Source organism: Benincasa hispida, chromosome 1, assembly GCF_009727055.1.
Source record: "Benincasa hispida cultivar B227 chromosome 1, ASM972705v1, whole genome shotgun sequence".
Taxonomy (NCBI): Eukaryota; Viridiplantae; Streptophyta; class Magnoliopsida; order Cucurbitales; family Cucurbitaceae; genus Benincasa; species Benincasa hispida.
The window spans coordinates 72,252,474-72,267,844 of record NC_052349.1 but is presented as its reverse complement, the minus strand read 5'-3'; the positions used below and the strand labels follow the sequence as shown (position 1 = coordinate 72,267,844).

At 29.1% G+C, this 15,371-nt stretch overlaps 1 protein-coding gene across 1 annotated transcript; it reads right to left on the bottom strand.

Moving 5' to 3' along the window:
* Positions 1-9,733: 9,733 nt before the first annotated feature.
* Positions 9,734-11,926, bottom strand: LOC120091044 (ethylene-responsive transcription factor CRF1-like). Its single transcript, XM_039048848.1, has one exon. It carries the CDS (start codon positions 10,984-10,986, stop codon positions 10,027-10,029), a length of 960 nt encoding a protein of 319 aa, XP_038904776.1. The 5' UTR covers positions 10,987-11,926; the 3' UTR covers positions 9,734-10,026.
* Positions 11,927-15,371: the final 3,445 nt, after the last annotated feature.

Here is a 15,371-nt window from a genome sequence, read left to right as displayed (position 1 = left end):
TGTGTACTTTTTGAATAATTAGATATCAATTATTGGAAAAGGAAAAAAAAAACCACAACTTCTTAATTACCTTTTTCTTATGCAATCCATATTTCTAACCTTTGAATCTTCACTCTTATGCTTTGTGATATATCCTTTAAAAAGAAAAGGAGAAGAAGATAATAACATTTAATCTTTTTTCTTGTTATTCTATAAAACATGGTAATATTTTAGGTCCGATTCAATGTTCGAATTTTTTTTACCTTATCACGTTTTCCTTTGTAAGCTATGGTAAACACAAAGCTTATGAACTTTCTTGATACTCAAATGTTGTAGGGTTAAACGGGATTTTTTCATGAGATTAATCGAGGTGCGTCGGACATTCACGAATATAAAAAAAAATTATTGTAGACACAATAAAAATTTATACCAAAACTTTTAAGATTATAGTATAATCGACTTTTAAGTTTATAATTGATATGTTATTCAATAAATTATACTTTCATTGGGAAGTTTTCCTTTTTCTCTTCTATTTACCATAGCTATTTTAGTTATTTTCAACCCTTACTAGTGGCAACAATATTTTGTTTCATATTGTAACATCAAAATGGGAAAATGAAATCCACTCATTTAATTTGAAGTGACATATTATATTAGAAACAATATATATTTTATTTCTATTTTTGTAATATGTATATTAAGAATATCTCACATGCCCCTTTCTGTCCCTTCTTTTGTCATTTGGTTGTTGAAATTGACTCCCAATTTTCCCCACCCAACCTTCCCTTTGCCCCTTTACTTTTCCTTATTTCACTTTCCTCCGATCTAAGATATGATTTTGTTTGATAAGAATTAATTTTCAATTTATCATTAAATTATAAATTCAATCCAGGAGTTTTTTAATACAATAAAAAAAGAATTATCCGAAACACGAGTTTCTTGATCGCTAATACATATTACGTACCAATTGATTTATACTCATTTTATCAAATTCAATCCACCATTAACCTATGCATACACAAGACATACTCATTTATTTGGTTAAATATATATTACATTAAACATATGACAACATTTATTTTTATCTTGAATGTTAATGATAAAATCTAAATAAATTGAGCATTTATATTCAAAATCTCAATTCAAAAATGGTACATTTTTTGACAACATATGGAGTAGAAGAATTGAACCGACTTCGAGGTTAATAGTACAAACATACTATTAAACTAATCCCAAAAAAACTAAAATTATAAACTAACCCATATAAAAGGTCTTTCAAGCTTTAAGGGATATTTGAGTTTTATCCATAGAGTTGTGTAATGTGAAGTTAAAATGTTAAAAGGAATTTTAAACTTCCATATTTTAGGAACGTTAAATTGAGCATTTAAGTAAAGAGAAAAAATTAAGCTAATATTTAGGCCTTCTTTCATAACTATTTTATTTCAAAATTAGATTCTGTTTTCAAATTTTGGTTTTGAATTTCTATTTATTTTAAAGAATATGAAAATTTTATAACAATTTTGTGAGGAAATAAACATGAATTTCAAAAATTCAAAATTCAAAACAATGGGATTGTCATATAGACCTTGTAGATTAATAAAAACATAGATTTTTTTTTAAAAAAAAATGGTGTATAATGAGACCTCTTAACTATATGCTAATGCTTTCGCTATGAGGAAATTTTAGTACTTATCTCCATTTATTACTTGTTATATAAGGAGTTTTTAAGTATCGTGTGGGATCTATGCGATAAAGATTTAATAAATTAATAAATCACTTAGTAACGTGTTAAATAATCAATGGAAATAAAATGTAGAAATAAAAGGTGGTCATTTTAATTTGGATGGTAATGGTACGACGGGCGGAATAATGTAGCTCTTCAATTAGGTTATAAGGACCGTAATTGAAAGGTGGGGCCATTTGCCGATGTGTACATTAATTTCACATATATCCAAAAATAATAATTATAAAAATTTTAAGGTCAGGTCCACACCAACATGACCCATTGCTTGATTCTGTGGGTCCATCCAATCACGATCAAATATCTACCACGTGGATATGGGCGGAAAATAGAATCAACGACAATTAGGCCTGGGGGACCAAGCATACGTGTATGGTCAAGATTGAGTCTTGGCCAGGACAACAGGAAAAGGGAGGAAATTCTCTACAGGTGTCTATTTGTGGAATCTATCTAACCCGCAAAATCTTGGCCGCCTTTTCGGCTAGCTTATGTATTTTTTCCATCCATATTTTTATATATTCATGAATTTGAGACTAACATAAGAGTGAATCGACGTTTTTATAATGTTGTACAAAATAAAAATTCACAAAACATGCAAAATAAGTAATATAAATAACACTAATGTAAATATAAATAATAGATATTTTAGCTTCTTATCGAATATAAAATGTTCATTTATTAATCTTTCTATAAAATAAAAGGTTTATATATTAATCTAGATATGTTTTTTTTCTTTTCATTTGTATAATCTTCCAATAATTTTCTTTGACATTAATATTTTTATTAATATTTCTATAAAATTAAGAACATCAACGTCAACAATTTTTTTTAACAATATTTGGGGTAGGGGAATCAAACCTCTAATTTTGAGGTTGAAAGTATAAATACTATATTCATGGTATATATATTTTATGTGTAAATATTTGAATTCTTAGCCAATTTTCAAAAACAAAAAATAATATTCTTGAAAACAATCTTTTAATTTTCAAAATATAGTTTTGATTTTGAAAACACTGGTAGAATATAGACAACAAAACATAAAGTTTATAAGAGTGTATATAGGCTACCAAACCGAACCTTACAATTATATTTTATTTGAGCTGTTTTTGTTTCATCCTATGTGTTGATACCAAATTTTGGACAAATGAAATGCACATCATCTTTACGTGACACCAGCAGTGGATTTGTTTGAAGGGGGAGAAGAATGTGACCTGCAAAAGATAAAACTTACACACCAATGTGGTGCTTGCCACAAACACTCCTATGCTTAAGTCATAAAAGTGAAAGATTGTAAAAGTTAGCGAGTTTGGAAGTAGGACTTATGAAGTTATAATGATACATTTATAGACAAAGTTCCTAAGGTGTTCTCTAGGGTTTTCGAGTCATTTTAGGATAAGTAGATAACTTATCGGACCAAGGGGCGTGCTCGGTTCCATGTAGGCCATATCTTGGGTCAAGGCATGCGTAAAGCATACTCTATTAGGCGTTTGGTAAGGGTTAGTGTTAGCTCTGACCCGAGGCTAAGGTCACTGGCTTTAGTTCCACTATCGGCCCGTATCACACTTTTTCTTGACTTTGTCATTTCTAAATGTCAATTATACCATTAGGTCTAAAATCACTCATAACACTATGAGAAATCTTCATCCTAATTAGTCAATGTAGAGAGTTAATTTAATCAAAAAGTGTGGTTGTACGTGAACATGTATATAGAATATAATTTGAATTTGTATGCTAATTTATACGATAGATTACTTAAATGAAGAACAAACTTATTATGTTTAATTATGAATGATTTAAGCTCTAATTCTTTTGACCTCACATCCCTATCTACTAAAAAATGGATTTCATAACATTTAAAAACTGTCGCAACGACTTTTTGAACAATTATTTTCCATAATTGAATTGCAACAAATTTACTTTCACAAATACTAAACTTATAAATTCAATAAAAAAAAATTAACCCAAAACTCATAAATCAAACAACTACCACATGAATTCAAGAACTGTAACTCACTTCCAACACATTATTATACAAACTTGTCAAAAGTATGGTGGAGAAAGAAAGACTACCAATACACCAAACATTAACATAGCTTGAGGATTTGAGTATCCAAACTAACTTTGTACACACAAATATTAATTTTATCGGACAATCATTTTACTTGAAATTGTTAAACTATCATATTTGTGTTTAAAAATCAATCAACTTTAAAAAATATCTAATATAATTTCTAAATCTAAATTTTTGTGTTTAATAAATCTTCAAATTAAAAAAAAAAATGTCGAAGAAGTCATTGAATTTTCTAGTTTGTACCTAATGATTCTATAATATATTTAGCATTTTTAAAATTAAAGGATCTATTAGATATAAAATTGATTTTTTTTCCATTCTTTTTTTCTTCTAACATGAAATTAAATTTTAAATTTGTCTTATAAATTTGTGAAGGTTAAAATTTTCAAATAGACAAAAACACATTAGACACAAAATTAATAACTTAGAAACTCGTTAAAATGCAGAAAATATAATGAGGAGAAATAAAGGATAATTATTATATTTGAATTTAATATTTGTTCGGTTGTTAATTTCAATTAATCAGGGTTTAATTAGTTAATCTTATTATTTCCTTGTAAGACTATAAGTAACATTTTAAAGTTTTAATAGAAGTTTTTTAATATCACAAAACTTGTCTTCTTTTGAGAGTATTCTTTCATCTAAGGGACGAGTTTTCCTTGTTTGACCATAAAATTGGCCTAATAGCGTACAAAACTGGAACCCCTCCTTCAAAATGTCTTTATTATAGTCTTTTTAAAAATAAAAAATATATATATATATATATATATAGTTTTATGTAGAATCCAATGAATAGAAATTGAAGGTGGCTAGGAGAATGACCAAGCAAGCCAACAATTAGGGGGTAGAGGGAAAAAGGCTATTTTTAGAGGGAGAGCTGAAGAAAGGCATAAGAGAATTTGATTGGATTTGCAGGGTGATAGCCGCTGCTAGTGCTACCTATGCGCTATGTATATTCATCTATATGCCAAATCCTGCCGCCCATCTTCTCCCATTTTTCTTTTTCCAGGCCTGTATTCCCTTCAAAATACACCATTTTATTTGGGGATTCAGATTGAAAAATCAACAAAATCATAATCGTTAACTCTTTATAAGATAGCTAGTTACACGATACCTCTCGTTGCTAATTGATTTTGAAATAGAAAGAGATGTAAAGGTTCATTGCGAGATTGAGTCCCCACGGTGTCCAATCGAGATGGGAAATCCCAAGTTTAATTGGATATAGGATTCAATCCGAGAATTTAAATTGAATCTTCAGTTGGAAATTAAATGGGGACAGGGATCCCCGAATATTTTTTTTATCATTTTTCTAATATATATATATATACACACGTCAAAATTGTTAAAAATATTTTTAAATATAGCAAAATATTATTGTGTAACAGTGATAGACACTTATAGTATCTATCAATGTTAGTGTCTCACAATACATTGTGGCATTTTGCTATATTTGTAAATAAGTTGATTCATTTTTCTATGTTTGAAAACAATCCTAAAATACTGATCGAGTATTATCCTTCCTAATTTTTTTTTTAAAAAAAATAACTTCATATTATAAAACTTTTAATTTGTTTTTTAAATTTACAATAAAATATTAATTTTTTAAATTATCCATATAAATAACTAATAAAATAATAATGTTAACTTGTTACATAATACGTTTACAATTTTAATATACAATATCAATTTAATTGATTTTAAATAAAATAAATAAATAAAATAAAAATAAAAAATGTGGACTTTTTCTCACTATGACCCAATTTCAAACTCCGACTCTCCAAAATTAGGAATGGAGTAGGGATAGGGATGAGAAGTACATCTCCGACTTTGCTCGTCCCGTTGTGATCACTTCATAGAACTATGCATGTCTTCTAATACCATTTTCTTTTCAACATCTAGACTTTTATTTTGTTATTTTTCTTTACTTATTTTTAAAAATAAACTCATTATTGTTTTGAATTGGTATAATTTAGTACAAGCTCATATTCAGAGAGAGTGCAATTTTTGTGTTTATAGGACTACTTTGTAACATTTTTAGATGGTTAATCGGGTTGTATGGTTTGATATTTTTCTGTTGTTCTAAGTGGATTAGGACTTCTATTGAGGTTGTTCATGTAGGCTCTTTTTATTTTTTTTTTTAGATCTTGTGTGCGTGTGTGTCATGCTCATATTTAGAGAGAGTGTAATCTTTTTGTATGTGTGCGCGCGTGAGTGTGTGTTGGACCCACTAATTTTAATCTGTATATTTTTATATGTCTAATTCTAGTCTCTACACTTTCGATAAGTTTTAAGATTAATTCATACTATTAGTTTTGTGTTAACTTTTCTATATAAAATTTAGCAATATTCGTCTCTTTTTAGTATAATGAAGATAAGAGACTCGAACCATAAAGTTTTTAATCTTTAACACATACTTATCAGTTGTTTTTCCCTCTCAAAACAGAGAGGATACCCTAGGAGGGAAATCGATATCAAAAAAGCAAATAGAATCAACGATAAAGAGGAATAAAAACGGACTAGTAGGCTTTCATAAATCTATAGCAACACGAGTAAGATATTGGCCATCTATATTATTGCTCACTCTAAGACAAGAAACACAGAAAGAAAAAAATGCTAGCAACATCCAGAATGTTCTCAAGATTAGATCATTTGTAACACTTTACGACTATTGTAACAATTACAAAGTGGGTCGTATCTATAGTGTGACTAGGATGAGGTACCCAGCCTTATCTATATACTACAGAGCATCCAGATTATTACTTAAACATGATCCACTTGTATGTCAACTATATACATGTTTAAGTTACATGAAATAACCTTGGATCTTAGTTAATTGGATTTAGGTTAATGCAAAATAAATATCAAATAAAATCACACTTTATTTTATTAAATAAATAATTTTTATACCAGTAATTTACAAACTACGAAATTTAAGGCGTCAACCTCAACAATATTAAGATTTATTAGAGTTACGTAGACTAAACTTTGACATTTAAAAGTGCAAGAGTTAAAACATATTCACAAATACAAATACTAAAATAATAGTTAACCAATAATTTCTATATTGTAAATTGTTTTCACATTTCTTAACATGATTTAGAATTAGTCGATAATAAATACTAGGAATAATTCTCTTTGAGCTATATGTTTAATATGGGAAAATATATCTTTTATTCACATAAGAAAATTTCGCCTACATGAACCTATTTCAAGTGATATAAAATTTGTATTATTGATAATCAAATCAAAATATTGATTCCCTCCACCACCATATTTTATACCAAAAAAATGTTGAAGTCATATAATAATTATTATTATATAACTTTGAAAAAGGTTAAGATTTAAAAACTAGACGTCACAAATAATTTGTTAACACTTACTTTTTACCTAAATGTGAAATGAGTAATTAAGTGTTTTTTATCCGATCCGACATACCAATATCACTAATTAAGTCAAATTCACTTTGGCGAGTAATTAAATGTTGTCACTTGTACTTCATTTAAAGTACATATATTAAATGCAATATTAACTATATCTTTTTCCTTTTTTTTTTTTTTTTTCTATTTGTTTCTTGAGTATATCTAACTACATCTTTAATATAAATACTTTTGGCCATAAAAAAGGTAAACATTTCTTTTTAAAGCTGTTTAATTTACCTTTTAAGCATTTTTTAAAATTCTCAAAAACAGTTTTGATTATGTGTTCAAATGTTACCATAAGATTGGTTTGAATTAGCTACAAGTGTTTTATTACAACTTACTTTTTTGAAACAATTTTAATTTTTTTTATAAATATCGAGTTAGAATAAATCAAATAAGCATTTAAAATATTAAAATTAGAATTTGTTAAATATTTTTGTTAGCGAAGCACCAAATGTAAAATTAGACATCAAAACAATTTTTTTGTGAGAATACTTGGATGAGAAACGTTCCTAACATCTTTAACATGAATGCTTTTGGCCATAAAAAACGAATTAAATACTTTTTTTTTTAAAAGTGCTTTAAATTACTTTTTATGTATTTTTAGCATTTTCAAAACACTTTTGATTAGGGTTGAGCATCGCCCATCGACTGGTCGAAGTCGACATTTCGGCCAAATCGTCATCGAACCGACAATGGTCGCAGTTTAGTAAATGTTCGAACCGACCTCGATCATCGAAGAGTAAATGTCGATCGATCGGTCAATTTTGGTCGGTTGTTCGGTTCAGTCGGATTTTTCTTTTTTTAAAAATTTTTTCAATCCAACGTCGATCGACTCCACTCATCTTCTGATCGATCGACTTAGCTTTTCGGTCTATCATGTTCACTTCTACTTTTGATTATATTCTTAAATGTTTTCTTGTGGTTTGTTGAAAATAACTTTTTAAAAAATTGTTCGTTTAAAAATTACTTTTAACAAAAAAAAAATAACGAACGTGAGAGAGAATCAAAATCAAATAATTAAGTTTGGGGTTGAAATGGAATAAAAATCAAATCAAAACGACGGCAATTATGGAATAGTGAAATATCAATTTCTGTTTTGACTTTATAATAAACTTTCCCTAAATGAATGTCATTTTCTATTAAATACTTTAGCTTTCATGGAATGAGAAATAGAAAAAGTTAGAATCTCTGTTACCTTCTTTTTGGAGTAAACTGTAAAAATAAGTGAAAATAGTAGGTCCCAATCCCACATGATAAATAATGGGTTAAAATATCATTTTGAATATTAATTCTTCTATTTTGCGTTTTATGATAACACCTTTAACAATCATCCATGTTTCTCACATGTTAATCTTACAAAATGGACAATTAAGATTTGATACTTGAATGATTCTCAAAGAAAACTCTAATTGAGAGTTTTAATTCATTCAATTATGAAAGTTTGAGTTCATTATAAATCTCACATGATGTTTTTTTTTTCAAATGAAAGAAAAGGTAAATTGATATACTTTCAAAAGTTTAGATTTTAAAATTACTCTTAAAGTTTGAATGTAAAGTTTCATTCAAGATATAGAGAGGGTAAAATGAAATAAAATTCAAAATGTATGGTGATTAAATGAAGTTGATGGTTCAAAGTTTAATATATTGATGCCAACGAAAATATTAATGACGTAGTTTTACAAAAATACCTTATATGCTTTTACAATATTTATTACTTTTTTTTAATGATTTTTTATGATAAAATAGAAATGTGTAAATATTAAAATACAGAAATCCATATAGTGGTATCAATTTAAACCCTAAATTTTAAGAGTTGTATTAATTTTTTTCTCAAATGAATAATTGTATCAATTTTAGACCCTAAACTTTTATGATTGTATCAATTTAAACCATAAATTTAGATGAAATCAAGGTTTAAATTGATAAGGGATATAAATATTTTTCTTTAGGATGATCTTCTGTAAATTTACTTTGGTTAGTGCTATTTTTGTTAAATTATTTCATTTTTTTTCTTTTTGTTGAAATTATATCCATTTAAAAATATGTGTGAAAATAATACTAGATATACAAAATCAATGTTAAATTGAAAATTAAAAATTGCTTTTTCCGACTCTCAAAAATACAAAATAAATCAAAATTAATTATTAATGTAGCGTACAATAAAAAAGTAAATTGAAAATGGAATATATTTTTAAGAAAAAGTTAGAAACAAACACCCACACCTGAGTGAGATATTTTTGTGTGCACCACTACTTGCTCGTTGACTCCTTTACGAAAAGACATCTCTGCCCTCCTAAAATTCAATAAAAATTTAAATAACGCGAAATGTATATGCATAGAAGTTAAATTATCTTATATAATTCGATTTTTTTAAAAAAACACAATAATAATTTTATGCTCTCAATGAATAGTAATATTTTAATTAGTTGGTGGATGACATTCGGCAATTTGACGACGGCACCACGTCGCACGTGTACCCTCTCTTGCACGTGTTAGGCAAATCACTTCCACAGGCTTTTTTATATATTTTTTTTAAATGTGCGTGTCACGTGCCAGTCCGTTAAAAGGGAAAAGAGCTTACAAAAAGAACACGTACACAAAATTTGTCCGTCACCGTTACTGTGACGGAAGAGACCATTCCATTTTTGATACACATCATCGACAAATAACAAATTACAGACCCCAAAATTTACGAGTGAAAAAAAAAACTAAATATTTAAAAGAAGAAAAAAAAAAAAGGAAAAATCTGACAATCACAAAATTGCCGAAAACTCGGCCTATTAAAAAAAGAAAATAAAAATAAAAATAAAATCTCAAAGAGCAAGGAGAGGGTCCGACCCGAATATGTCGCTAAAGTCTTGGAAGGAATCTTCAACCATATGCCACGTGGAAAACCCGAAACCGAACCCGTACCCGAAATCGTCACCCGGGTTAATAAACATACTACTGCCGTAATCGCCTTTCAAAACGGCGTCGTTGAAGCACGTTTCGTCGAACGGAGACGGAACCGGCGGTTGGAAGTCGAAGATATCATTCGGGAAAATCGTATCACAGTTCGAATGGAACGAGAAATCCGAAAATTTCTCCGATTCGTCTCGGCGGATTTCTTTTCCGGTTGTTGCTGATATTTTTTCGGATACGGCATCGTGTGCCGACGGCGACGGGCAACGGAGAACGGAAGTCGGAGAGGAGAGGTTGTCGTTGGACTCCTCGGTGGAGACATAGCCAGAGCTCACCGCAGTGGCGGTTTCTGGTGAGGACTTTACCGGCGGTGGAGTGAAATTTGTCAAGGCGGTGGGTCCACGGAGTTGAATGGCAGCGTTATCATAGACCATAGCAGCTTCTTCGGCCGTATTGTAGGTGCCTAACCATACCCGTACACGTCGAGAAGGATCTCTAATCTCAGCCGCCCATTTTCCCCATGGCCGTTGCCGTACGCCGCGAAATTTTCTACTTCCCGCCGGCATCTGCTTCAATGAACCTCGATTAACTGTCGGAAACTTCGATTTCCCGCCGGTGGACTTCTTGCGGCTACTTCTCCCTGTCGAGGAGGCCTCGATTGTAATCTCGTTAACGAATTTTTTGACACGCCGACAGGGGTATTCTTCTTTTTCTTCATCACTGGAAGAGTCAGTAGCATCAGCGTCAGTTACAGAAATCCTCACGACCTTAGGCCCCATTAATGGCGGAGAGACGAGCTTAGTTTGGTTTCGATGTTCAGTGTACTTGATCGGAGGTACAACAAGATTAGAGAACAAATCCATTTGTTCCATGAGAGAGAGAAAAAACAGAGCAGAAAAATTTTCTTTCCCCTGTCAGAATCTCAGAGCTACCATTGAAAGCGAAATGTAGAAGGCAGAGAGTAAAATATAGAGATGGGGAAGAAAAGGAAAAAGGAAGGAAGAAGATTCCCTTAAAGGACTAGAGGCACACGAGGAGAATAAAGAGAATGTTAAAGGTAAAAATGGAAGAACACGTCAAAGAGAAGCTGAAATGGGAGAGAAAGGGAAATTAATCAGTGACCTCTCTCCACTGATGGGTTTCTTGGTTTGTGGTTATAATAATCATCAGAACCAAAAAGCTTGACTGAACCCAAAAGAAAAATTCCACAAAAAGATGAAGATGTAAACGCTAGAGAGAAAGAATTCGAAAAAATCTAATAGTGAATGTGGGAAGCTCAGAACCGTTCATTGAAGGAGGAAAAAAGGGAAAAGGGAAAATTTCTGGGAAAAATTAGAGAGTGTGAGATAGAAAAGAAATGAAAAGAAAAGTTTATAAGAGCAGCTTTAAGAGAAAGAAGTGAGGAATAAATGCCTCGAATCGATTTTGTATCTTTGAGGGAAAGGGGGAGAGAGAGAGACAAAGCTTTGTTTCTCTATACCCACTTACTCTGTTTCAAAAGTGTTTCTGTAAATTTTCTCAGTGAATTTTCCGGGAAAATGAGAAGGAAAGAAAATGAGAGAGTGAAGAAGAAGGAGAGTGATTTGAAGAGATAACACAGGGAAGAAAAGCTCAGGGAATAACCAAATTCCCCTGTTTTATAGGATCCCTAACACCCGTATTTCAAATAAACCCGGTCTAAAACCCAACTTCCAAGCCAAAAAAAACAAATCCGTATTATTTTATTTCAAATAGAAGGGGAAGTTTCATACACGCGCCGCCGCGTGGCTGGGAAGTTGGGATTCCGGTGGGGGAGATATTTTCACGAGGCGCCGCAAAAATCGGGCTTATAAGGTAGGGACACGTGGCATGTGGAGATTGAAGGGAGTGAGAGATCCAATGGAGCGGGAGAGAATGAGACTGGTGCGGACTTGGCAAAAGATTTGTCATGGAAATTAGGGATTCAAAGTGATTTTTGTTGACTGAAACGATTTAGGCTTAAAACTAAATTGAATCTTAACCATTTTGAATTACCCATTGAATACGCCATAATTACCATTTATGCCTTCGGTTATTTTTTTTTTTTTTTTCAAATATTTCAAATTTAATTAGCTTTTCTTTCTAACTGTTTCTTTATTTTTTTTCTTTCAGACAATATTTTTTTAAAATACAATTTTTTTTTGCATATTCCAACTATTTTTTTAGGATACATAGAAGCAAACAAACTAAGAAAAATATATAGGGAGTGGTCTTCAAATCAACAATGAAATCTTTATATTTGTATGTATACTTTTTATTTAATTCATAGATTTAAAGATGATTTATAGATTGAATTGGTCAGGGAGTGGCCTGAAAATGACATTAAACCATGGTTCTCACTTTCGACCTAATTTTACAAAATTAGTGACTTCCTTAGAAAGATCCTTGTAGATTGAATTCTCAACACGGAATAATTATCTTTCATTATCTTCTTTTAATTATAATTTCAACCAAATAAAATGGACTTTTTAAAAAAATTATATCATTTAGTGAGTAAAATTCTAATATAATTTCCATTTAAATAAAAAAAAAAAAAAAACAAACCTGAATATCTCAAGGGAAAAAATAATGTTTCATAAATTGTGTTAAAATGTTTCCTTACATTGTTTAGATTTTCAAATCTTAATATTTAAAAAACATATTTTTCAATTTACTAACCTCCTAACTCAATTAATATAAATTTGTACTATCAATTTCGGAATTAGAGATTTTTTTTTCTAGAATAGGTAAAATATTTTCATTATACCATTACTCCTACGAGAAAATTGTCTTCAAGAATAATTACCCCATGTATATAATTCACGATATGGTTTTTCTTTCCATATATATATATATATATATATAATATATTTGAATTCGATATCATTATTAAATGACGCTTTTTAATTACAACTAGTAGAAGTACATGTTTCATTTTTTTTTTGTTTGAATAAATTAATTGTGAGATATGCGATCGAAACACCAACCTTTGAGATATTAATTTCTTTTAGTACGACAATTACAAGGAAGGAGAATGGAACCTCCAACTTCAAATAAGAGAGTATTAGTAAATTATATTTAAGTTAAGATTATTTTGGCTTTTGAGACCACAATTTGTGTATTTATTTAGTAAGTTATACACAAATTGATTTTAACTATGCCTATTATCATAACTTTACCTGTTCATATTATTATTCTCATAAATATACCTAAATCTTTTTAATAAAATTCGTAATGATCTAATGTAAGTCAATGTTGAAATATTGTTGATATTATAAACATTAGCATCACATCAAAAATAGATTCCATTTTGACATGAATAGAAAGAAAGACTAAAATAGATAAATAAGAAAAATGAATGGAAGTTTTTATTAAGAGACCGTTATGGTGTCAGCAAAGTGTAACGTGGGAGGCAGCCTTGAATTTGGCGCCATTTTTTTCACTCTTTTCTTTTTTTAAAATAATAAAATAAATTTATAATTAATTAGGACGGAGGCAATATTCCAGTGCTCCGCATGGGTTATTTGATGGATACGTGTTCTTCCTTTATTGGCCGAGGAGAAAGCCGCTCTCACTAGTGAGACTATAGCATTTCCTACCTGCCACGTCTTGAATTTGAACCATAACCTAATATTTTCTATATATAAAACAAACCAATAACAATTTATACCCTTAAATTTTAAGAATTTTATCATTTTAAACCTTAAACTTTCGTAAATATAATAATTGAAACCTTAAATTTTAATATATATATCAATTTAAGCCTTAAACTTTTATAAACGTAAAATATAATGGAAGATTTAAATTGATACATTTATGAAAGTTTAGGGTTTAAATTGATATAACCACTTAATTCAAGGTTTAAATTGATACAATTCTTAAAGTTTAGGAGTATAAATTGATATTTGTCCCTTTTTCTAGACAAGCAAATAGATTAAACATATCAGTCAAACATATTTGAGCAAAAAATTGGAAATTTGAATATTTTATTTTTAAAATAATAATAATAAAACTAAAACTAATTTTGTTCAAATCTTATTTGATAATGTTTTTTTTAAGGGGTGCGTACTACTTTTCAATTTTGTTATTATAATTCTTACAACGGAAATATTTTAATTCTTAACAAAATTTAAAAATACAAAAAAAAAAACTTTTTAATAACTACTTTCCTTAAATTTAAGTAACTTAACTTAGTTTTTAAAATATTAGATAATAAAACAAATAAATTCATGAGTGACAAGCGGTATTTATAATTTCAAATTTGAAAAAGAAAGTCATCAAATAATCAATTTAATGGTAAGTCATAATTTGCACGTAGAAACGACGCCATCCTGCGTTTTTACTTATTTACCCTCTATCCTTATTCACATGGTTTCCTACTTTGCAACTATTATCTATAACAGAAACGGTTAAACGAGGGCAATTTTGGAAACGATTGTGTGCATTTGGACTGTAGTACAATTAATTTTTAATCTCATAACATATTAAAGTAATAAAAATAAAAATAAAAACTAAGATTAATTCAAGATAATTTTTCTATAATCTTAGCTTATGTTTTTTTCTTAGTATATCTTATCTTATGAATTGAACTTTGGGTGTACTAAAAAAACAAAAGTAATAAATAAACTTTTTGGTTGGTCAACAAACATGCCATAAATAGGAGAAACACAAACTCATTCCCCTATTAGCTTTTTTCACTTACATTAATTAATCAAATAATTATTTTAATTACCATAAATTATGTACTATCAACTATGAAGTAAAGTACTAAAATTGTACCTATTAAATTATAAAGTTTATATGAACTTAACTTGTAATTATGATAATCAAATTAACATAGTTAATTGATAATTGAGATATACAACCTCGTTTAAGGTAGAAAGTTAGATCTTCATTAAAAAAAAATGGAATTTATAATTATTTCTTAGCTAATCGTTTTATTTTGAGCATAACGACACATAAAGAGCTAGAATAATAAAATTTTATTTCGGAAAAATACTATCAAAATTGAAATAGAATCGAACAAAAGGGAATTATTGTCATGTGTTTAAAAAAATGGATAATGTTGTGATATTATTTAATTTTAATTTAATTTTGGGTTTTTTTTTTCCTATTGAAGTTTGAAGCTTCAAAGTGAAAAAGGTGTTGGGTGTCCTTTAATCATTAGTGGTTGGCTCTTCATAATCGTTATTAGCTAATAATAAGTAAAAACTATTCAATTAATTTAAAGATTTTTGGAAAAGATCGAAGAAGACAGCAA